This window comes from Drosophila subpulchrella, chromosome X (genome assembly GCF_014743375.2).
Source record: "Drosophila subpulchrella strain 33 F10 #4 breed RU33 chromosome X, RU_Dsub_v1.1 Primary Assembly, whole genome shotgun sequence".
Taxonomy (NCBI): Eukaryota; Metazoa; Arthropoda; class Insecta; order Diptera; family Drosophilidae; genus Drosophila; species Drosophila subpulchrella.
Genome location: NC_050613.1, coordinates 5,269,032 through 5,295,194, shown reverse-complemented (window position 1 = coordinate 5,295,194; position 26,163 = coordinate 5,269,032). Strand labels below are relative to the sequence as shown.

The 26,163-nt window shown below is 38.4% G+C and overlaps 1 protein-coding gene across 2 annotated transcripts; it reads left to right on the top strand.

Annotated features, from left to right (window-relative positions):
* The first annotated feature begins 1,468 nt into the window (after positions 1-1,468).
* LOC119556268 (frequenin-1) lies at positions 1,469-24,706 on the top strand. Of its 2 annotated transcripts, XR_005219966.1 has the most exons (9): positions 1,469-1,864; positions 8,873-9,146; positions 17,876-17,900; positions 17,993-18,041; positions 18,574-18,663; positions 19,886-19,964; positions 20,076-20,164; positions 20,258-21,614; positions 21,671-24,706. XR_005219966.1 is itself a non-coding variant. In XM_037868318.1 (8 exons), the coding sequence occupies exons 2-8, from the start codon at positions 9,083-9,085 to the stop codon at positions 20,423-20,425; spliced, it is 564 nt and encodes a 187-aa protein (XP_037724246.1). In that variant the 5' UTR covers positions 1,469-1,864; positions 8,873-9,082; the 3' UTR covers positions 20,426-24,706. The 2 variants fall into 2 exon arrangements, 1 of the variants encoding a protein (XP_037724246.1); XM_037868318.1 differs by having other exon boundaries at positions 20,258-24,706.
* The last annotated feature ends 1,457 nt before the right edge of the window (positions 24,707-26,163 follow it).

Here is a 26,163-nt window from a genome sequence, read left to right as displayed (position 1 = left end):
TCTTGTATAGCCTTTTACTCTTTATTTAAATTATAAATTACTATGATAAAATATTATATTTTAATTTATTTTAAGGGTCAGATAATTATAAAAAGTTATTATTCAACTACAATCAATGGGTTGTGGCCATGCTATCCTCTTCTGTGGTTGCTTAACTATTTTTTATAGTAACGTTGACGTATAACGTAAGAGTAACTATTTCGTTATACCATTTGGATATTATATTGGTCAATATGAGCAAACAGTTATTTGTGTGTAGGCTTAACACCTACTTTTAGTTTAACATGCGGACGAGAAAACGCCCTTAAGCAGATTAAAAAATGCTGGTCTTTTGCTCTGTACTTACACATTTTGTTTTAATATAAGAGTTCACAGCAAACAAACATTGAACTTTGTTTGTCTAATTGTAGCAGTAAATGTGGATTGTGATAAATTGGCCATTTCCATCTGAATGAGTAAACACACCATTTAAATTGAGAAGTGATATGTAAGGCCTTCTTCTCGCATTCAGACTGAAAGTCGAATTGAAGACTACATATGTATAACTCAAATTTGCCATAAAGACGAGAAAACATTGTTGTTTAGGTGCTAATTTTAAAGAACACGCATATTAATTGATTACCTCATTTCGTTCATAATGGCAGGGTTAGAAAAAATTAGTTTTTTTAGATTTGGAGAGACTACTGCCAAAGGTAAAACCCATTTCACTTGATTTTGTATTTGGGAACATCGTTCTAGAAGGTAAAAATAAATTTGTAAAATATATAAAGCTGATAACTAAAGTTAAATGTTGGTGGAAATGTTTTCGAGTGGGGTTCTTTTAGGGGGCGCTTCTATTTTCGCTGTGTGCTGAAAAGTGGGGGAAAATTTATCGCTAACTGCTTGGCTGATTGTCCCAGTTCTTGTTCGACTTTTCCCCGCTGCCCGGCGATTTGGATGCGGCCTCTTATCTAAGACCATTGCCAGCTTTTGGTAATTGTCGACGGCTCCTTCTGCTGCTGCTGCTGCTTCTGCAGGATTGTGTCCACGGGTTTTCCATGGAGTTCAATTCTTCGGCCCCATTTTTCCGTTTACATATCTTGTTTTTTTTTTTTTTTTTTGGGTTTTGGTCCTCCGCTGCTGCTTAACTCTTCGTTCGTTTTTGTTGTAAGTTCTTGTAGCTTTTAACACGCACACAGAGGCGCCTCAACACGCACACCAACGAAGCGGGCGAGAGCGCGCGCCTGTGTGTGTGCGTGGTGAAAAGCTTGGCTGCCTGCGCCTTCGTTATCGTTTCGTGTGGTGAGTTCGGCTGCCTGCCTGCACTGGTGTGCGTTATATAAGTCGGTTATGAGTCGCGAGTCGAATGGCCGCCCCCCCTCGCCCCCGCTGGGCGGCCACGGAGCCGAGCCGGAAACCCACCACGGCCCATTGAGAATGTTACCAAAAAAGTTCTCAGTTGTTGATAGCGCACACATATAGCCGCATTCCGTAGTCCGTGGCCCGTAGTCCGCAGTCCGTATTCCGTATTCCGTAGTCCGTTGGCCGTGGAGCGTGCAGAGCGCTTTCAGTCGCTGATTTGACCGCCAAACAAACGCAACGCAGCTCGGCTGGTTTTCCAAATAACGCCTTACACCAACAAAAAGGCCAAATCGCGCTCTCCGGTCCACAGAAATCAACAGCAGCAACAACAATAACAGCAAGAACCACAAACAACAACCAACAATAACAAAATAAAGCAATTACATGTAGTTGGTTTGATTGCCACTTTTTTTTGCCAGTTCCAAAGCAAATAGTTGACATTTTTTTTTCGGTTAAATAGTAAAAAAAAAAAAAAAATTAAAATCATATATAAATAAAAAAAAACAAAAACAACAAGCAAAAAGTAAGCAAGAGTGCGTAAATTAAATGAAAACATTACGGACAAAGCAGCAATAATAGTTGTGCTAATGAAATCCACAAAGGGATCAAGTGTTTATTTATATTTGTGTAGCATACTTTTGTGCGGCAGCCAAAGATTAATTTACACAAAAGGGATCCGCACACACACAAACAAGCGGCGAAAGAGACAGCAGGAGGGGGGCGGAAAGAGACGGGGCGACGAAGGTTACTTTCGCATTTATGCATATGCGATGTCTTTCGGTTTCGGTTGGGGTTTTTAGTTTTGGTTTCGGTTTTGGTTATGCTTACAAGACTTGACCCGAATTTACGTTTTGCGGTCCAGCAGCTGCCGCTAAAAAACACATATATACGTGCATAAAAAACGGGGGGAGAAAGCGGAGAAAGTTGACGGGGGCGGCACCGACAGCGAGACAACGTGGAAGGATTATGTAAACAAAAATAGGTTTCCCCTGCCTTTGAGCTCGTGTCGCGACGCTCCGACTTAACCTCCAAGGACTCGGTTTCGGGGGTGGCACAATCTGAACATCCGCCCGTCCTTATCTGTATTTTCATCTGAGTATCCCCTCCCCATCTCCTGCCCCGCAGCCATCCATCAATGGCCGCAATCATCCGCACACAATCCGTCCGTAATCCGTAGTCACAAATGCAGCTCTCACCTTGCGTGTCACCACCTCGTTTCGCCCATTGACGGACAGCCAGCACTTTCACCCGACTTTTTCGGATTGACAAAACGGAGTGGAGCGACCAAAACACGGCTACAAAATGCATTTTAATTTGCTTCAATTATTTGATAATTGGCCACGGCCAAATCGGTCGCAAAATCCCGGAATCGACACGAAAATAGCTGGATAAGATCTCCGCCACCCGCGTTTGCAACCAAATTGGGCAATCTGTCGTGGCCAAATTGATGCAATTTGCATCTGCTGCCACTTGACGATCTGCAAAGTGGGGTATACGATTCCTGGGGGTGGGCCCTTTCATTCCATGTTTCTAGATTTCGGCCAAAAATGTAATGTCCTCTTGGTGTATCTTCAACCAATTAAATTAAATTGTTAAATTAATTGTTAAGGTGTTAATCTCCAAACTAAATTTATTGTCCACTCGTTAAATTCAGTTCTGTTTTTATTATTTTATACATTACTTTACTTATTTGTTTCAAGAGGTTGAATTCACTTAAGAAAGATTTAATGTATCTGTTATAATGAGTTTCTTCTAATTAAATTTATGTTGAAATTCACAAAGTGCTTACCTTGAAAAATTACATTTTTTTAGGAACTGATAAAAATCATAGGGCTTTAAATAAAATTTAAATATTTTTATCTATGTTTTCCATTTATTGCGGTTTTTCCATGAAAATAATTAATTTAAAACTTATAGTTAATTTAAAGAATTTCAAATTTGAATTTAATACGAATCTATTGCTTTTAACATCAAACTAATATAGTCTATGCACCTTGATTTCAATATTTTCCAATTAAGCACTCCATTTATTATTTTTTGTATAGAAAATTATGTTTTTGTATTCAGATCAAATCTTTAATACGAAATTCAAAGTGTAATATGCAGATATTGAGGTGCTTAAAGATAGATAGGTTTGCAGTACATACATACATACAAAAATGATTTTACTAACTTGAAATTACCAAGGTACAACAGTTTTATATTTTGTATATTTCCAGTTGGTTAATTTATTTGTTGCCTGGGCTATTTTTCATTTTAATTTCAATCAGATCGTGCCATGAATATTTCAATTTTGATAGCAGCACTTGTTCGCCAGGACCTACTATGCCAATCACAGTTTCCTCCGAGGAATTCCACATTAAATGCTCTGAGGAATTTCCATTGCCGAGATGAGTTTTGCCCCCGGCCGCTCCGCCCCGCTCTGAGCTGGCCTAATCCAATCGCCTTAAGGTAGGCACTGACATTTAGGCAATCCCCCGCCAAGTTGATTGCAATCCACCAGCCATCCTCCTCGTCCTTCGCGGCTCCTCGAAGTCCTCGAATCCTCTAGTTGTGCATTGTTTGCATCGAGTCTTCGGCTTCATATTCGCCGGGGCGGTTTTGTCCTTCATCCGTTCGGTTGGCAGTGGATGTAAAAATTAATTTACCACCTCCGCTGGTGATGCGGGGTGACGGCGCCGCCTCTGCGGGCTCCGCGTCTTCGGAACGACCCCTCTTTCTTCTGGCCAACTCGGTCTGCATTTACATTTTTACACGGCGAAAATGTATCTTCAGTTTGCTGGGATGTCAGCCATTCAGTATCCAAGTATTTGAGGCCTTTGTTCAGATTTCAAAAGCAGCAACAAGAAATATTCTTTCAAATCCACAAAATTTAAAAGCCGACAAATTCATTTCTGGAACTAATCTAGCCCTCGATCAATTCTTAAAAATGTAGGAAAAATATTGAATAAGTAAATTCTTTGCCTGTAATCGAAATAATTTATAACTACACAGAGAAAATTCTGACGTTCTCAACTGAGTTAAAAATGTTCTTAAAAACAGAACGACATTTTTAAGTTGAAAATGTTTTTATTTTGATCGAATCAAGTTGAATTGGCGGTATTTAAGTACATTGTATGCACAAGTAAACTATTAGTTCAGTCCTTAGTGTATACTTATCAAAAAGTTGTTAAATAAACTCAACTTAACTTTTCTCTTCTCACCATTTCGTTCTTATATTGATAGCAAAATGTACTTACACGGTTTTTAAGAACGAATGTTCTCAATTCAAGAACAATGTTCTCAATTCAAGAACAATGTTCTCAATTCAAGAACAATGTTCTTATATAGTTTTCTCTGTGTATAGCTATGACTATAGTCATAACCAGTTGTAAGTCTTGAAGAAATACTTATTTGGAGCTGACTGGAATCAGATACCTAGATACCTGGACTTGGGCTCAGCATTGATTCTTAAAATTCAGAGGAAAGTGTAAACTATTTACATAGATATACTGTTTATCGGGGCTTTAAGACTTAAGAAAATAGTTGTTAGCAAACTGAAGCGTAATTCAAAGAAAAAACTAAGGATTTCTTGCTGCCAAGTGTTAAAAACGATTAAATAAATCGGTTTCCATGCTCATATCGAAATCGAAATGATTTTTTTTCGGTGTAAGCCAGCTTTCGGGTATCGTTTACAATCCATTTCATTTGAATAACTTTGCGCGTAGCTCCGTTCCGTTCACCGCGTTCCGAACCCCCTTTCCGCCCGCACTCTTGCTGGCGAGTGTAGATGAGTGCGAGAAAAGTGTTGCATGCTCGCGGGCTAAACGCGAGATGAACACGCAACTGAAGGATAAAGGCGGTGGGTGGCTGGAGGGGGTGGGGCCGAAGAGAGAGGCTGAGAGACAACAACGGCAAAAACAACAACTGCAGCAGGCAGCATAAAAAATAAGCACACCCACACACACACACAAACAAGGAGAGAGAGAGGGGAAGACACACTCAGACGAAAAACGAGTCGAGTTACAAGCCAGGACTTTTTTGGGCCAGAGAGAGAGAGGGAGAGCAAAATTAAGGGGGGGGGGGGGGGCAGAGATAGCAAGGGCCTCTATCTGCATCCCTGTCTGCCTAGTGCCGTCTCGCTCGTTGGCACTGCATTAGCAGCCAGCTGTGAACGAAATAAACGTAAAAATATTTTTAGTGTGAACAAATTTCAGCTCGTCGCTCGTTGCAAAAGGCAACACAGAATGAAACTGAAACACTGCGACAAACGCACACACACGCAGCAGCACACCTGACATGATAACACACACACACTCACACACACACACACACGGACACGAAGAGCCGTGTTTAGTTAGTAAATGCCAATGGCTCGTGGAGCGAGCAGTGTGGAGATAGTGAATTAGAAAGAGAGGGCGTGTGTGGGTGTGGGTGTCTGCCTCGGTGTGTTTTCGTGTTCGGTGTGTGAGTGCGACAGTTTTGTAAACAAACAAAGTCAAAAGCAACAAGAGTTCCACCCGACTTGAGCGAAGATATTGGAGGGCCTCTCTGCAGGCAGCTGGGCCTTACATAATTGCGCCCACCCTTACGGCAAAAGAGTTCATTAAAAGCGAAAGCAGGTGACCCCATTACCCAAGTCATTCCACATACTTGCTGATCCCTGAATGGTATTGGAGACACTGGGGGACCTACGAAGACATTGGGGGACCTTGTTGGATCCTAAAGAACTGTTTATAACGGTTGTTCAAGGGCCAGATACCTAAGATTTTAGGGAACTATGTTTTTTTAAAAACATCTTGCGTTACCAAGAAATGGTACCTATTTTTGATATCGCCAATTTTCCAAACATTAGGGGAGCTTATAAAGTATTCAGAACTTCATTTATTAATAATGAATTATGTGCAAATTGGTCATATAATAAAGAGTTCATTAAAAGCGAAAGCAGGTGACTTGCTGATCCCTGAATGGTATTGGAGACACTTGCAGTTCTTAATACGAAGACATTGGGGGACCTTGTCGGATCCTAAAGAACTGTTTATAACGGTTGTTCAAGGGCAAAAATACCTAAGATTTAAAAGAACTCTATCTATTGTATTTTCCCGTAATAACAGGGTTGGTTAAAATCGGTGATTAGCAGGAAGGCATAAGAGGAGCCTAGAGAATGCTGTTAAGAGAGGGTATTTAAAAAACATCTTGCGTCAAGAAATTGTACCCATTAGTGATATCGCCAACTTTCCAAACATTAGGGAAGCTTATAAAGTATTCAGAATTCCATTTATTATAAAAGAATTATGTGCATAATGTCATATAATAAACGGGCTTTTCAAACGTTAGGGGACCTTATAAATATTCAGAATTCCATTTATTATAAAAGAATCATGTGCATAATGTCATATAATAAACGGGCTTATTAAAAGCAAAATACCTTAGATCTTCAGGAATTATATTTATTGTAGTAGAATACTATGCAAAATTCCTTGTTCAAAAGGGGTTCACATCAGAAAAGCTTGATAGAGCTAACAGAATTAAAATAAAATAGCTAATGTAAAGGAAAGTAGGCAATGAGTTCCCCCGAAAGAACGTGCAAATATTTTGTGGTACCAGGAAATGGTACTATTAATTTCGGTAACTTTCTAAACAATTACCATTTATTTGATTGATACTTAAGGTAAAATAAACATTTTAATAAAACAGAAAGAAAAACCAGATAAAATAAAATTATGTAAATATAGGGATCATTTGGATTTGTTTGTTCTGAATTACCCGCTTTTTCTTTGCTCTCATCAGCCAAATGGGGTTAAGTCCATATCGACTGTTATTTTAGTCACTTACTTAAGTATACATATGTGGCCATGTATTGCCGTCTTTAGACCATTATTCCTTAAATAAAGGTGAACGGATCAAAATCCAGGACATTTTCTTTAAGTCTTAACTTATAGCCTGACAAATAAATGTCTTTGCAGCAGTAAATAAAAGACTTTCTGTTTCTCAGAGCAACAGTATTTCTTCGGTTAGAAATATATGCGGCTTTCGACATGTTTTCTAAAGAAATTTTTTTGGTTTTGGAAAGTATCTTATTTTGTATTTAATCTATAAAAGTCGTTGAGTGATTTTCACTTCTAGTTTGAATAAATAAAAGTCCTTGAAAGATTTTTATTTTGAAGAGTTCTTGATAACTGTTGTGAGAGACTTTTAAAATGAAAATAAAAATTATTGTTAGTAAAGACATTTTCTATACAAATTAAAAAAAAAAATTGCTTGAAACTTTTATAACAAAAATAAAAAATAAGGGCTTAAAATAACTGATATCCATAAAAGTTATAATCGTTAAGCTCCGTAATTGAAATGCTTTAATTGAATAACATTTTTTTTGTCACTTTCCCAACTGTTGAAGAGAAACTGCAAAAGTAGAGTTTAATAGCAAGTTAAAGCACTCGAGCTGAGAGTGAGATGGTATAAGATTTCACGATCAAACTCCGTTTCTGCAAGTTACTTTTGGTTCGCCCGGATTCCCCACTTGTTCGAACCACAAATTGAGTTTCGAGTTCCCGGGGAGGGATGAGCTCGGATTGCTGCCGATGAAGTGCAGTTCCGTCGCGTTCTGCAGCTCCTGACTTGCCCTCGGGGATTGAATGTTTTTGATTCTGTTCCTGCACTTGATGCGAGCGTTTTGCATGCGACATCTCGGTGGGACTGCTTCTGGAATTAACAGAATTTATTTCATTGCATACTGCCCCAACCCCCCCCCCCCCCCTCCCCCTTTCCCCACCCCGTTTTCTCTGGGGGAGGAAAAAATAAAAAAAACAATGGCAACTTATTTTTATGCCATTCGCGTCAACCGCAGAAGGCAACACAGAGAAACGCCCCCGCAGCCCACAGTCCACATCCACCCCTTTGGCACACACAGGGTTAAGTTTTTTATGCGCTTTTGTTTGCCTCCTCTGCAGCGGACCACGCCCCCTCGCCCGCCCCCGCTACACGGGTTTTTGTTGCCAACTGTCATGAAAAGTTCGAGTCGAGAGTTGACCTGAAAAGTGTCGCTCTGTGTATTCTTGTGCCTTTCCACCCCCTCCCCCCTCCCCCCATCGGTGCTGTGTGCTTTCCCTGCCACGCCCCCCGTTCGCCACGCCTCTGGCCTCGTTATTATCATCGACGTGGTGGCCATAGTTCGACTGGGTTGTCTGGAAAATCACTAATTGAACATCGCCAAAAAACTGAAAATAGTTTTTAATCAAAAAACAGGACATGGGGTATTATCGATAAGTTTGATGGATGAGTTTCGAGTGGCAAAACAAAATTCAACTCGGCTAGAAGCATCCTTCGGATAAGATCACTTCACACTCCTTTTAAGCTCTGCTCGCAAACTTTCCAGTCGAGAAAAGCTGCGGCAAACTTTTCATAAACTGTCTGCTTCAGATATTGAGACATTAAAAAAGGAATCTATAAATATAGATATACATGTTTATATATATAGATTAAATATAAGGAAATATTTTGTAAACTATGCTTCCATACTTTCTCCTTTCTTCGCATTTAATTTTTTTTATAGCGAAATTATAAAGCATATTAAAATACTTATGGCAAAGTTTTGAATACCCAAAACCAAAGCAACAACAAAAAATTGCAAAGTAAAACGAACTTGCGCAACGAAAAAGTTTGCCACTAAAAAGCAATAGCAGTCAAGTGCAACAACAACAACAACAACAGCAACAACAACAAGAAACAGAACAGCAACTAGGGGAGCCGCAACAACAACAACATGGGAAAAAAGAGCTCCAAGTTGAAACAGGATACCATTGATCGCTTAACAACGGACACATACTGTAAGTAAATCGAAGATACTATAACATTCCCAATCAAATGGTTCAGTGCGTTTCAGTAGATGTCAGATATTTTTTCTTGATAGGTATCAGTTCGGTTATAAACAAGTCTAGAATTGAAAATAATAAGATGTTGCTAAGAGATTATATGCTCTGACAACAAAATCATGCCGATACAACCTTTATACCTCTGGTTACCTAAGCAGCAAACTTGTAACTTCATAAGCGATTATCTCGGGATACTCCCGAAAAAGGTTTTGCGGTGGAAACCATTTCGGATCGAAAGTTTCGATCTCTTTTTATTTCTAGTGACAAAAAACTAAATATTTGGTCGCTAAACGAAGGATTTCTAAATTTGTTTACACTAGTATTTCTGCACTGTTATAAAAATGTCTAAATTCCTTCGTTCAGAGACAAGATAATTGAACAAAGTAACTAACTCTTTTACATTTTTATTTCGCATAAACCGTTCTTAAGAAGTCGGAAACACCCCACAGCACTTGAAATTTTATTTTTTAAATTTAAGGCCCTTAATAACTTGAGTTTTTGTTATTTTTATCACACTTAGACATTTTTGAGTTTACGCATTGCAATCATATAAATCACATATATCATATATTCACCTGATTTTGCAACACAAGATTTTAAATTGATCATTTGGTCATTAAACTTCCCTACACTCACGTATCCCCTTATGACCCGACTCGAGCTCCCTTAATAAACACTATATCAATTCCACATCCACCTTGTTTTATTATTTTTCCATCCACAATTTACCCTGTAATAATTCCATTTTCTTATTTATTTGTTTGTTTTGCCCGGGCATTTATGCGAGGCAGCTCCCATTGCCTTTCGCCTTTGCCCCAGCTCATTTCCCATTTTGCCCGATTGGAATTTTCCCATTTTGATTTGTTTTTGTTTTCGCTTGCCGAGCATCAATCAAAGAACGGAAAGGTGCAGACATTTTCCGCGGCACCAACGCTCCCATCGTCCATATGTATGTGGTACATATCTGCCACCCAGAGAGATGCATAATTCAAAAGTGTTTTCCCAGCGAACTTGTTCATCAGGCCAACTGACTCATCCGTCAAGGGCAAATGGCAATAAAGTCGCCCGACCGACGGCGAACATCTGAGCCCGATTCGATTGAGAACTTGGGATTAGCCAGCTCAGGTTCGCTGCATAAATGGAGTGCGAAGGATCCAGTCCTTCGGCCATTGGGTTCATTCAGTTCCCCATCCCGACTGCGTCTCAAATCTGGCGAGGCACTTGACATTTATGGTTTAATTTTATTGCTTTTCCCTGTAGCCACTTTTGCTGCTACTTTGTTATAAATTGACATGTTATTGTTGCTGAAACTGACAGCTGCAGTTATTGCTTCTTTTGAACTGAGTTTGGCTAAAATCAGTGGGGCTTGTGCATTTTTTGTTGCCCAACCACCCACCATAATGAAAGTGCTAGACCGGTTCCTCAAGTGTATAATTGAACAGTGATATTTTTGTATTTCCTCAACACAAAGCTGTTGGTCATAAACAAAGATCAATGTGCATATATTTATAGTAAATAATGCATGTCAAGAAAGCAAAATTTTTACATTAACTCTACAATTTAGAGTATCGATTTGGCGTCGATTAAATTAATAATTTCGAAAGTGTTGTATTGGAAATAATTGGTTAAAAAAATAATACCACAAATCTTAATTCAAGACTCTTTAATATTGAAATGATATGGCAAAGTACAGACTTTAAATTATTGAGTTTTGAATCAATATTTTTATTTAAATACTGCCTCTGGTATACTTTTGTAGTTAAATAAGCCCCTGCTACTTGAGCTATTATTTTTTTATGTTATTTATTTATTTATAGTGTGGTTTCGAGACAACTTGATTTTATTTTCCTACACATAAGAACTATTTGAAATGCCAAGCGCTCAAATTGAGAAGGGAGATAAAAGGGTAAAATATTCAATTTTTCATTTTATTTTGTAATAGAGATATATATTAATACATATTATTTTTTAATTAAGTTTGTGTTCCCCGTAGTACGTTATGATATTTTTTCCCTTAGCTGTCTGGTCTAGCGAAAAGCAAAGAGGCTGAAAAAACCATTATTGTTAGCATATTAAAAATATATGTGCATGCATGTGTGGTTATGTATATTTAAATGCGCTTAATAAAAGCAAAAACATGCATACACATAAACGATAGCATGTATCAATTAAGTTAAAATGTTATTAAATGTACATTTGACAGCAATTTGAAAATCATATATGTATGTACATATAAACTAAAAAAACTAGACGCGTGCTATACGCCACTTACAATCACACATATACATATATTGATGAACATGCTTGGCAACATTTTCGAAGTGCTTGTTTATTATTTCTCAATACTTAGCACTTTATAAATACAATATAAATTAAAAAACTTACCTTCGAGGTACGGAACGGCCGAAAGAATGTCCAATTCACTTAAATAGTCTTTTAGCTCTGCAGTCATCGCGCTCAATTAAAATTTTTTTTTCTCAAAATGAGTTAAATTTTTCTCAATATGGAGTTTTTTCCAAATTTTCTACTTAAATTCAGTACATCCTCAAATTGAGTATACAAATACTTGATTTGAGAACGTCATAATTTTCTCTGCGTAGCTATAGCTCCTGGGCCTTAAGTTAGGAGGGTGTTATTTTCACTTATTTTACGTATAAAGTGTAGATGTCGTTAATAATTAATATTTAACAGTGAAAAGGTTTTATTAATTTATTAATATTTGTGTGGGACAAACGGCATCTGGATTTTTAAAGCCACCCTTTTTAGTTATTTCCGATATCATCCCTCAAGCTGTAGTGCTTTTATAGCTGCCTTTTCAGTTCATGTTAATAGAGCTATATTGACCTGGGTTCAACGACGCCTTCCCTCTACCCTCTACCAATTCTAACACTAATTGTATGCTTTGTTGCTCCGTTTTACCTTTACCGTTGGTAGTTACCTTTACCTTTACATTCACCTCAACCGTTTGTGGTTACCTGTTGTTGTGGCGCATACAATGTGTTGCGTTAACCGTTACTATTAGTTACAACCTTATTTTACGACCCCCTCTCCCGTTTTTCCCCTTTCTGTTTTGTATCTGTTGCAGGAAATTCTTTTCCATCTGCTCCTTTTACTGCCAAGCCGGACATTACATTTACTTAGCTGAATCTGGTCTTGCCTCTTTTTGTTTTGGAGCCCAAATGCTCCTTAAAAATGCAAGTCAGAACTTTTCGAACCCAAAACTTTGTGACTAATTGCTTTCGTTTTTTCCTCCCAGTATTTTCTTATTCTGTGGTCCGCACCGAGGTCGAGGGGGGAGTTGGGGATATCGCAGCAGGCCAGGGCGTATAAATAATTACCGTTGGGCATTTGCGGGCACCTGGCCAAAAAGGAGAGGGCCGAAGAAAAGTGTTGACAGATTGCTGCCAAAGTTTTCACCGTTTTTTAATGGCTTTTCCTTGGAGTTGTTTGTCTTGGCCGGGTGGTGGTGGCTCTGCTAGAAATGGAATTCATTGGGCGCTGCTTAAATATGCAACTCAATAATTGTAATCTCCTTCCCTCAAAAGCTGCAATACCCTCCAAAACTCCCCAATTTTTACCCCCCCAGTTTTCACCCCTTAGGCCCATTGTATGTGTGCAACAGCTGCTGCTTGGCCGGGATTTGCTTGTACAAGCAAAACGAAAGAATCAACTGAGGACTCAATTTATTGCCAACGGGTCGTATGAACAATTTCTGCCGGCATGGGTCAATATTTGTTCTGTCCATTGACATGCCAATCAATTGGACATTAAACTAACCCCACCCCCCGTCGTGTAAACCCTCTCCAGCAGTAAACTAGCCCACAATGGAATAAATAAATAAACAGCCAGAAACTTGATTAGTTTAGGCAAGGGATGGAAAATGCAAATTCCCCAGTGCGTTTAGGCCACACACTCACTCATGGAGGCTTGTTTCAGGGCCCAGACCAGCGATGCCTTAGCCAAGTTAAAAAGCAGGACACATTTTGATGATTGTTTTTATTTAGTTTTTTCATTAATTTAAATGCAAATTGCGAATATTTAACGAGATCCAGGCGATACGAACTTTAATATTTTGACCATTACTTCTTCTGTTTTTCCAAAAATTCTATGATTTTTTAAACGAAATTAAAATTCTAACATGGTTATTGATGAAAGTTAACATGCCAACCACGAAACTGAAGTGAAATAACTATACCATTCGCATAGTCTGCTTTTCAATATATTCAATATTCAAATAAAAATTTATCAAGCTGCCAACTGTGAAATTAAACCTTTTATCTAAACAGGCCACTTTTAGTTCTCAAAAACAGGTTCATTTAAGGACGATAATACGAAATTTAGCCTATAACCTTCTTTTCTTTTCTTTTCAAATGTGACAAGAAAACAATATCACCTAATCGAAATATTTAATTAATAAATTTTAAGGATTGACAAAAAAAGAAATATGTAGATTGATTGGAAATTTCATAACGAGACTAACTTAAGCTAACCATTCATATCACTTTCTGGATGAATCCACCACATTAAAATGTTTTTCAATTTTCATACCGATAATATGGTCTTACATACACAGAGAAAATTCTCACGTTCTCATCTGAGTTGAAAATGTTCTTAAAAATAGAACGACATTTTTAAGTTGAAAATGTTTTTAATTTGCTCGAATTAAGTTGAATTGGCGGTATTTAAGTACATAGTATGTACAAATAAATTATTAGTTCAGTTCTTAGTGTATTCTTATCAAAAAGTTGTTAAATAAACTCAATTTAACTTTTCTCTTCTCACCATTTGGTTCTTATATTGATACCTAAATGTACTTACACGGTTTTTAAGAACAATGTTCTCAATTCAAGAACGAATGTTCTCAATTTAAGAACAATGTTCTTAGATAGTTTTCTCTGTGTACCAACTCCTTTTGTAAAACTGTCGGAATAAACAAATTTCCTGATCTTAACGAAAAAGATTTGTTTTTGATCTTTTTACGAGTTTTGCTATATCAAGGAATATAAGGTATTTTGAATTTATTTTTTGTATTATTTTAGGCAAAGTGGCTTTTTTCTGTGTAAAATGATTGTTTGTTTCTTGGTTTTAATCTTCGAATGTTGGGAATACTTAAGGCTCGGCTACTGAAAAATTAAATAGAGCCTACAATTTGGCTTAGAAAAGCAGTCAAATTTTTGATATCTTCATGAAATCAAGTCATTTGTCTCTTTTCCAGTTATTTATTGATAAAAAAAATACTCCGAAGTTGTGCTATGTTTATTGACTTTAAAATACTACTCTGAATTTTACTTAATGAGGCTTCATAAACCTAATTCAAGTGAGTTTGTTCAATGCATCCTATTTTCATTTTTATAAAGAACTAACATTTTAATTATAATTCTGTTGATTTTTGGCTGCTTTGTGTACGCATTATGACTGCAAGTCTATTGAATTGTCAAATGTTGAACAATTAATTGAATCAGACAATAGAATAAACCATGATTAGCGGAAAACACAATCAAAGAGATTTGAAAAGACAGCGATACCACCAGCATTAAATAATTATAATTATTTTTTGTTTCATTGCATATACAATTGGATGGCAATTGGATGCATATTTTATTTAGCCCTGCCCAATGAAATAAATATGAAAAGACAGTGCAATTGAAAGGCAGAAAATATGATAAATGGAATTTATAAAACACTATCAGTTCAGCCATCATGAAATTGGTATTTAAAATATTTGTACGGTGACAGTTGACAATGTACGGTGAAAAACGGGGGGAAACAGGAAAGCCGCCGGTACCATGGATTCCTCAAAATGCCACCGACAATTGCGCACAGCGGAATGAATATGTTATACACGGTCATCAATCGATTGGGGATACTCCCCCATGTCCTTTCCAAAGGTGGGCCTGTCCCCATCGTGACATCCTTCGATGCTGATCCGCAATCTTTTCCATCTCAACTTGAGCTGCCAGAGTGACTCTTGCCATTCGCATGACAATGCAATTCGGGCTGCTGGCGAGGCAAGTGGAACTGATGGCAACAAGTCGTATGAGCAATATGCGCTTTATTTACAATCAATACAGGCGAACAAGAGGCACACACACAAAAAACAGGAGTGGGGGGTTGAAAAGCACACACAATGCTGTCCGTAAATGCTGTTATATTTTTACATGCCACACGTCAATAATACGAAAAAGGAAGGGTCTGTCTGCCTGTCTGTCTGTCTGTCCCTTAGCCAGGCTATCGATTACCAATCAATTCTGCTCCTGGCGCTGGCTGTGCCAATTGTTGACTCCATTCGATTGACATCCCCCGCGGGATAAGGACTGCAAATAATGGATCTATGGATCTCGGAATGGGGGATGGATCGGGGTATGAGCCCACGCAGCGCTCCTTCTTTTGCGGCTAATTAAAAAGCAAATGAGGCAGCGATTCCTTTGCCAGTCGACTAATCAAAATGAAAAATGATATCCGAACGGGGGAAAAATATGCGTTGGAGCTTGCACTTTAAGAAAATAAGAAATTCACTTCGCTTGGGAAAACAATTATAACTACGCATTACCTTAAGAATTAAACAGAAAACTGGATTATTAATATTTTAAAACAAAAATTCTACCTGGCAGAATCTTAAAGTAATTGTGAACCACATTTAAAAACTATTGGGACTTTTGCAAATTATTCTTCTGGCTAAAAGTATGCCATACATTTCATCTTTCAAAGGGCTTGGCACGAAATCAAAGCATATTTCGGTTAACCTACTCTTCCTCTCTCTAATTGTATATCTTCAAAGAAATGGTGACTTAATTTCGATAACAATTCGATAAAATGTTGATGACAAAACGCTGTTTTTGTCGATGACATGTCGATTAAAAGTTGATGGATTTGTCATGCATGACAGCCATGATAATGTCATCAGTCATTTGTATGCAAATTAATGCATGACTTATCAATAACAGCGAAGTTTTTTTGGTGAGCTTGTGATGAATTACGGATGATTGTACCGCAGGGTAGAAAGCTCATAAATAGGTGTAACCATCTTTCAGTGCATTTTCCCCAGTGTATGTGGATGGGACGCTAGATGATATATGAACCACAGCGCCATGAATAATGCGAGTGGCCGCTGCAGATAACTGGCAGCCATCGAGTCAATAGCCGGTCTCCAGCTCCGGTTCCAATTCTTCAGTTCCCTTGGGGGTGTTACTGGCCCCTTGGTCATGCCACCCCCTTCTCCCTTTTTCCGACACCCAAATTGCCGGCCATTGACCACGCAGCACCCCCTCAAAAGCAATTCCAATGTGTGTAATTTTGCGTGAATTTATGTTTTCATTTTCATTTTTTCCCATTGCCTGCTGCTCCGGCTGCTCCTGGCCAGGGAACATGTGCGCCATTCACACGCCGAGGAGTCAGTCCAGGACCTGGGATCAGGATATGGCCAGGTTGGACATGGGCAGTCGCCGGAGCAGGAGCAGGGGCGCGGGCGGGGGTCGTGGCCCTCCCAAGGGGGAGCAGCGTTTAAACGTTTGGTAAACGGCCATTAGGCCAACGGCAATGGCCAAACAAAATGAAAAAAGAAAACAGAACATTTTATGCCAGCAAAACAAAGAAAATTTCTATATGCATGAATGGCGTGGAGAAAGTGACGGGGGGTAGGCGGAGAAAGCGGCGGCGGAGGAGGTCCAGATGAAGCCCAGGGCGTGGTCGAAAGACAATGAAAGATAATTCAGGACTGGAACCGAATGAGTTCAACATTTGCATATGCGAGTGGAGCGGGAGTAGATAGAAATGGATAATGAAGAGGTCATTTCGGGAATATTCCTGCCCCCTGCCCCATGGAAAGGGGTTTCCCCAACCCAACCTCCCCTTGCCGAACGCCAATCAATAATATATGAATAATTTATCATCGGTGATTTCATTAGTTGTGCAGCAGAGGCCAAATTGATTTAGAAGCCAACAGTGCCAACTATGTTGAGTGTAAACCCTCGAGCTACAATTATTTTCCAAAAACCCTTTTAGGGGCTGGTCTTTAATAATGTATCAAGCTGTTAACAATGGATAATTGTCGGGATTAAATGTATAACTTAACAAAACCCGAATTCTACAGAATTTAAATTGATTACTAACATTTCCAATTAGCTACATTTTCATTCTAATGACTAAGTGACTCATGCTTGAAATTCGACCAACTAAACATTTGATGAAATTATAGACAGACATCCCATAGGTTGCCATGATTTATGGGCACTAATGCTAGATAACTTGTTCAAGCGTTATTTACTAAAGTATATTCAAATTAGATCTATATAAGTTCATTCATAGAAAATGAACAATATTGATTCTAGCCGTTAAAAGACATAATTTAGTTTATACCAGGGACAGATTGGGACAGAATTTGCCATTTACAAAGACCCATCCATCGTCAGTAGGCCTTTGCTATTCCATGGACTTAATGTCAGCTCTTGTGTAAATAAACAATCCTCAAAATAAGCCATTGTTATTGTCAGCCGGTTGGCAACTTTGAAACGCACTGTACCATTTAAATGGCAACACAGCCCACATGAGCTAGTGCTCAACTGAACATTTTACCATAATTCCCGCCCCCATACCACCTCAAAATAACTCACTCGCACCTTGTAAATATTTCAAATACCGCATAAAAATTTAATCCACTTCGATTTTCTGTTTATTTCCATTTGCAGTCACAGAGAAAGAAATACGTCAATGGTGAGTGGGCGTGGGCTGGCAAAAGTGTCTGCGAATTAACCGAATATGTATCAATTCTTTTTTGGCCAACCATATTTTCGGCATTTCGACAGGCACAAAGGATTCCTGAAAGACTGTCCCAACGGCCTGCTCACAGAGCAAGTAAGTATCGAGTGTGGATGAGGATATATGAGGATACACGAGGATGTATATGGATATATGGATATATGGACTTTAAGTCCTTAAGTGCCTGCTATGTGTGTGTGCGCTCCACCTGAGCGTGGCCAATTCATTTAAGTCAAACGGTTAATTAAGTTAATTTTCCGCTGTCACCCAACTCCCCTCGCGATTTATGTTTGCTAATTCCACGACAGCAGCCACATCAGACTTGGAGTCCTCCTGGGCTCCTACACAACCCCCCCCCCTTCCGGAAGACACAAAGGGGGGGGGGGGGGGTGACCAAATGTGTTGACGACCCCGACTGCTAATGACATTGCCTTTGTAGATGTTGATGTTGCTGCTGTCGTCGTCGGCTGTTTGTTGATAATGAAGTTTATTAATGCGCGCATTATTCAAACACGAACCCAGCTCCGCCGACATATGTGCCACGCCCCTAATTGATTCATCTGCATTTGTCTTCTGTACCGCCCCCCCCCCCCTCTCTCCCGCTTTCTCCCTTTCCTGCTTTCTCCAGGGCTTCATCAAAATCTACAAACAATTCTTTCCACAAGGCGATCCCAGTAAATTCGCATCGCTCGTCTTTCGTGTCTTCGATGAGAACAATGTGAGTATGCCCAGTATTTGAACCGCCCTCTGCCAAAGAAAGGGGCTGGCCACGCCCCTACACATTGATTTCCATTCCCCAATCCATAAAATAGTCAGATTAAACAAATTACATTGTTAAGATTACCAACCAATAGAAATATATAGTCTTCAATAACTAAATGTATTTCATTTTATTGGCCAATGGCATGTTCGGATCCACGGGGCACATGAAGGATAGATCCCCCCTCTCGGGTTAAGAAAATATATGTTATACGAGTTTTATTTTAAAAATTTTGATATCTACTCAACAAATATTTTTAATATCCCCCTACAACAAATTTCTGGATCCGCCAAAGGCCAGTGGGAAATGGTTTTTTCCAAAATGAAAATGGCTAATTTCCATTCTGCCATATAAAACAGCCAGTTCAAACAATTTACAATGATTAGCCACCTTCGAATGAAAATGGATAGTTTCCATTCTGCCATATAAAACAGCCAGTTCAAACAATTTACAATGTTAAGATTACCCACCTTTGAAAATATATAGTCTTCAATAATGAAATATATTTTATTTTATTAGCCACTGGGCGCTAGAAATGGATATTTTGTGTGAGCTGCAACTAAACTTTTAAAAGCTTGCCTCCGTAAATTTGTATACAATTTGTTGTGTAAACTAAAACATCGTTTCTAAAAAGCAAGAAAATATTTGTTTAATAGTTGGTTTATCTCAACAATACGGCCGAAAATGTTCTGTTTAGCTAGAAAACATTTTTGAAAGACGAAATACAATAAAATGGATATTTACTTAAGTATTCATAGTTTGTTTATGTTAATTTTGTTTTGTTTTTAGTTTTTTCCAAGAAAAGAGTTGGGTTAAACTTCATGTGGTTGTGCTGACGTTGGCAGACAATTTGAGACGGCCACAAATAAACTGATTTCAGCAGGTTAATGTCCTGCTCTCACCGCCGCCGTCCAGTTTATGGGATGGGAGATCATAAATTTTGGGTGCTTTTGTTGTTTTTCGTTTTTATTATTTATGGCCCATGGGCGTGGCCCGCCCCCTTCTGCCACCCGACCACCACAAAATGTCAACTGTCTGAGGTCTGCACTGATTTGCTTTCTTTGTCTCGCCGCGCGTGTGTGTCTCCCTCTGTGTGTGCGTGCTTTCTCCCCCCCCCCCCCCCCCTTTCTTCTCTCTCTCGCCCTACCGCCGTTTCCGTTTCCGTTTAATGGGTCCCCAGGATGGCTCCATCGAGTTTGAGGAGTTCATACGCGCCTTATCCGTCACATCGAAGGGCAACCTGGACGAAAAACTGCAGTGTAAGTGGTGGAATGTTTTCCGAAAAGACCTTAAAACATCTCTAGCAAAGCCCAACAATCGATAAGTAATTTTACTGTTCTTTGCCACTTTTATTTATGCCTCGACCACAGGGGCCTTCCGTCTGTACGATGTGGACAACGATGGCTACATAACGCGGGAGGAGATGTACAACATAGTTGACGCGATCTATCAGATGGTGGTAAGTGAGCTGGAGAAAAGACCTTTATTCCTTACCTTATATTACAAAATGTATACTCTAATCTGAATTATTTTTAACCCCTCTAAAAAACAGGGACAGCAGCCGCAGTCGGAGGACGAGAACACGCCGCAGAAACGAGTGGACAAGATCTTCGACCAAATGGATAAAAACCACGATGGCAAATTAACATTAGAAGAATTTCGTGAGGGTAGTAAAGCTGATCCACGTATAGTTCAGGCGTTAAGTTTAGGTGGTGGTTAAACCGATAAACAATGGCCGTTTACCAATAACAGACCCAAATCCAATTCCACAGAAACCAAGCGCGCAATAAAAATGAAATCCGATACTGATACTGAAATTTGATCAAAACCCGCTAAAAAATAATCCGAAAAGTAAAAGTAAAAGAAAGTTAGTGGGAAGGGGGAGGCGGCCACGGTGCCACGCCCCTCCCCATCGTTTGCATTCGCTTCTTCACTCTTCACGTTCTCTTCTCTCTACGCTTTTCTCAATTCTCAATTCCCGATTCTCGATTCTCCGCGCGTCGCTTGCGACACTGAAGATGATAATAATTTTTTAATATATGCATAAAGTATAACTAAACGAGATGGAAAACCAAATAAACGAACCGATAACGAACACGAATCGAAAATGAAATTAATTTTTAAATATACACCAAAATATAAATATATAGGAAATCATGGCGTAGTCAGAGCGCAGTTCATAGGAGTAATGGAAAAACCAAAAAAGGCGAAAAATGAATAAACTTATACTAATTTTAAATTAAATCGGAAGGCGGGAAGGCGCAAATCAATTTTTGAAGCATACACCAATTACGAGTAAACTAATTAAACCTACGAATAAATCAGCATAATTATACTGTACAATTAAACGATATATTTAGAGCCGAACTAAGCCTACGAATCAATTGCGCAGCCTTCGAAGCAAAAGCTAATGATAAGGCGAGTTATCTAAACTCGATCCAAGTCAGCTAATTCCACTCACGACAGCCAACAGCAGCCACTTTACCCACACTAAATATATAAATACATATAGATACATGTATGAATCCGAGAAGTGGCCGCAGACAGGACAAACAGAGTCTACAGTTCAGAGTTTAGAGGGGGTCAAACAGCAGGGGTCAGCTGGCCAAAAGGGGGGGGGGGTCGCTAAAGTAACCACTAGCAGGCTTAAACCCCTTGATTATGGTAAACTTATGAAAACTTGGATAACCTTCTCCCCTGTACTTTCATTTTTTCTCTCTTCTATGTAGAAATGGCAATATTCAAATATCGAAAATAAATGGCATTGTAAGCGACATTCGATAAGACCTTCGACGATAGATTTAGCTATCAATATTGACTTTGATATATCACATGATACGCCTCTTTATATTAGTGCCTTTGTTGATTTCATGTTTCCAATTTCGGCAGTACCGCTGACTTAAGTTCTCGTAAGTATAAACCAGAAGCTTACCTAAAAAAAGTTAATTTGGAACTTTTATTTTAGGTTTCTTAGAAAACCGGTTAATTACATTTAATTTCAATAATATAATTTGCTCTATATTATTATTAGTGATATTTCGATATCTTAACATTCGATTCTTCTTGAGATTGTGGCTTCCATCACAAGTGTGTAGGGCCTTCATTTGAGGAGGACAGAAGATTTCTAAGTCAGTCTCAGTACAGCAGCCCAGCAAACCTTGATTTTGTAGTCCATCTTTTGTACCAACAAGCTGCCTTACAGTCATGAAACGCACACTGATGACTGCTTTAGCGGTTCCCTTCGAAAAGAGATTGAATCTGCAGATGGGTGTTTGATAGAATCCAAACAGCAGCGATGGCAAAAAGTATTGCATAGCCAACAGGCGCAGAAAAAGTGTTTGCTTTCGTTTGCTCTCTCTCTATCTCTCTTTCTACCTCACTATCACTATCTCTTTCCCTTTCTCTGTATCTGTATTTCCTGCTTTGCCTTGTTTTCCGTTAAGCGTTATACGTTCCCAACAACAATAACCAAACCATATTTACAAAAACAACAAGAACAACACGAACATATTGACAATAGGCGGAGCAGGATGAGCAGGAGGCGATCCGAAGGTCTTGAAACAGTGCCCAGAAACCCAGAAATCCAGAAATAGCTGCGAAATCGAGCCATTAATAAATGATAAACTAATCAAAGAACGCACAGCTACAACCAGAGCCACATCAACAGCCAGAACATGAACATATATATTTATACACACAGATGTATATCCAGGTCCTCGAGAAGCAGCTGAACAAGGAAGTTGGAGCAGTTAGGATATATATATATATATAACAATGAAACAAATCCATCATACGATTTAATTTCTATTCTATATGCGGTTCAGCTTTATTATTGCATTGATTTTACAATAAACCAGTCAACCGTTTTACTATTCCGATGACTATCTATAAATACGAATCCCCCGCTTTCTCACGCCCCCTTCAGTAGACTTTGTGTAATCTAGATAGGGGAGATCTTGGCCTCCCCGAAGACATAAACACTCACCCGAAAACACACAACTGTATATCTATGTCTATATAGTGCCTATGTATGTAGTGGTAATTCTTCTTATAATTTCGCCTGCTTTGCCTTCTTTGAGAACATTCCCAATTGACCGATTTACGTTTATCTTTTCCTATGCTTTCCATGTATTTAAGCACCGAACTAAAAGAATAAACACGATAAAAATTTAAGAATAATGCCATGCAACCCAAACATCGACACAAACACACACACACCCACACGCACACACATAGCCATATGTATGTGTATATACACATATATGCCTAAACTTATATATACTCTATATAGTAAGCACAGCAATCGAAAGCAAGTTAAGGAACTATAACGAAACCAAAACCAAAAACGAATACAAAACGCTTCTATAAACCTCACTGAAATTCTTCGAAGAAAAAACTGAAAGATATGATACACACACATATGCAAACTGACACGCCCACACACCCTTACACACATAAACACACACACACTTGTACGAGTATATTAACAATAAACGTAATGCGAAAACTTAATCAATAATTAAATAATTCGAAAGTGATATAGCTGACAAAACAAATGTGTCTGTAGTCTAGTAGTTAAAAGAAATTGAGAAAAAACGAAACGAATCGAAAAACAAAAACACTTATAAATAATATTAACTAAACAATTGTGTGACAGATAAATTGGAGGTGACGAGGAAAACTCAACGCAATTTTCCCGTTGACTTGGTTTTTTTTTGTAAGGAGATGCGTAACAGCTGAGGCGGAAATAAGGAAATCAAACTGTAAATAACACTAAGTGAATCACGCACACCACTCCACAAGACACACCCACACACCCACACACACACGCGCATACCCACTCACACACTGACAAAACGAGGAGTACCGAATAAGTTTGTTAACACCAAAACATAACGGGTCTTAAGTAACAAAAAACAAAAACAAAAAACAACAATAAGAAAAATGCTAAAAAACGAAAAAAAAGAAAAACAGTAAGTTAGAGCAAGGAATTTTTTTTGTGGATCGAATTGGATGGGTTTGAAACGAATCAAGTCAATTGTAATAGCCGACAAAACGAATACGAAAATTATAAAATATTTATATTAATTTACAATGGGCCGGTGAGAACAGGTTTTTCCGGAGAAAAAGCAGCACACGACCGATGGAAGTCGAAGATGAGTTTCTTTCCACCGCCGTTGACAAACCACACGAATGTCAAGTTAAACGTTTCACAAGCAATATTTTACATACTTATACATGCATTATATACATATATATATATATGGGTAATTATATATATGATTAAATATACGATAATAAATATATACATAACTTATATACACACTGTGCAATAACGAGTAACGAGTCGACCGGCAAAATAGAAATAATAATAAACTATTGCATGGCAGATACACAGATATCCAAGCGATATGTCTGATAATGCGGAATAAACTTAAAACCAGATGATAGCAGCAGGAAATTAATAACATTTTTAGTGATATTCTTTAGCGAACTTGAATCTGATTTCCTTGCTAGGAACAAAACGAAATGTATAAAGTCAAGATGAATTCAAAGGCCGAACAACCGATAAACCGAAAAACCGAAAATATAACGAAAACAGCTATTAAGGCAAAGGTCGTATATTTTACAAAAAAACGAAGAGAAACAAATGCTAAAAAATAAACAAACTAATTTTTTTCTCCCATTTACCTTGACTCGACTTTCAGTTCGTTTGTACTACTCTATTTACCGTTATTTATCATAATTATTATTCCGATTCCGATTGTTATTATTATGATTATATGGCAACGTCGAATATTACGATTATTGTGTAAACACATGCAGCAAAACTTATAAGAAAAACTAAAAACTTTATAGAACGTAAAAACGAAAATCAAATTCTTTTACCAAGGAAAAAACGTAATTATTTTTTTTAAGTAATCGCCTAAGGGGGAATGGAAAATTTATCTTGTTACTGTCAGAAAATATTACTTACTTCAAATAAAAATTTTAAAGCGAGCATCACAGATCGTCCTTATTGTTCAATTCAAAGTTAAAGGTGGGACAGCCAAAGGTGGCGGGGACCATTTAAATAGTCACTTTGATTGAGGTAAGTATCCCCCAACTCCTGGGAGTCTTCACCAGCTGTTCGGGGACCCGCCAAGAACATGAAAGTTTCAACTTAATTGTCGGGCTCTTAATGGGCAAGTTTACTACGGCTTTCGCTTTGGCTTTGGCTAGAGAGCGTTCTGCTTAATGGCCATTAACGGCTATGGCCAGTCACACGTGGCGTATGCGCAATCAACGGAGACAGCTACATGGCGATTACACGGATTTGCCCCAAACGTAACGTATACGCAGCGTAAGCACATAAATGTATAATGTTTGCACAAAGCAAACTTCAAGTGTCTAGATGGTCAGATGGTCAGATGGTCAGACGGTCAGGCTGACATGTTAACAGTGTGTAGCAAGTTGGGTCAACTTTATTTGCCGGATTGATGTCGTACTTAGTACTAATTGATGTACTTACATGTCAGTGCTGTGTGGCTTGCGTTGAGTGCGCCCGGCAAATTGATGATGAAACAATCTACTGAGATGCTATTAAAACAGGCAAAAATATTAGGTAAGGGCTTCTAAGGGCTTACTATTCGTACTAAATGGTTCAACGGGAAATTCTAGATAATGCTAAAAACCTATTTTTAATACAGAAAAACTAATGGTTACCCACTGATAATTATACCTACTACTTAAAATTGCAACTAAAAGTGCTCACAAAATTTCCAATTAAGGGATACACATTAATTGTATGATTTATGATGCCCGAAAACAGCACGTATAACACTGGGAAATCCATACGACTTAATTCGCTAAATGAACTTTACATATTTCCCAGCAAACCACCTAGCTTTTCATAATTCTCCTGGCAAGTGCTGACATTTGATAATTTCCATTTATGTGCAAATTGATGATGAAGCAATCTACTGAGTTGCTATTACAATGGGCAAAAATATTATGTAGGGAAAAATTTCAAGGACTATTCGTACTAAATTGTTCAACAGGCAATTCTAAAATTGCATTCTAAAGAACTAACCAAAAAATCTTCAAAAAAGCCCAATAACTAGTTTAATACAGAAAAACTGATGGTTGACCAATGATAATTATACCTACTACTTAAAATTGCAATTAAAAGTGCTCACAAAATTTTCCAATTAAGGGATACACATTAATAGTATGATTTATGATGCCCAAAAACAGCATGTAGCACTGGGAAATCCATACGACTTAATTCGCTAAATAAACTTTACATATTTCCCAGCCAACCACCTAGCTTTTCATAATTCTCCTGGCAAGTGCTGACATTTGATAATTTCCATTTAGCTGTTTTTTCATTCATTTTTGGGCGGGGTGCGCATTTTTGATTACCTTTTGCGGTTTTTGTGCGTGCCCCGGGCGTTGGAAATTGGACATGAATTAGTA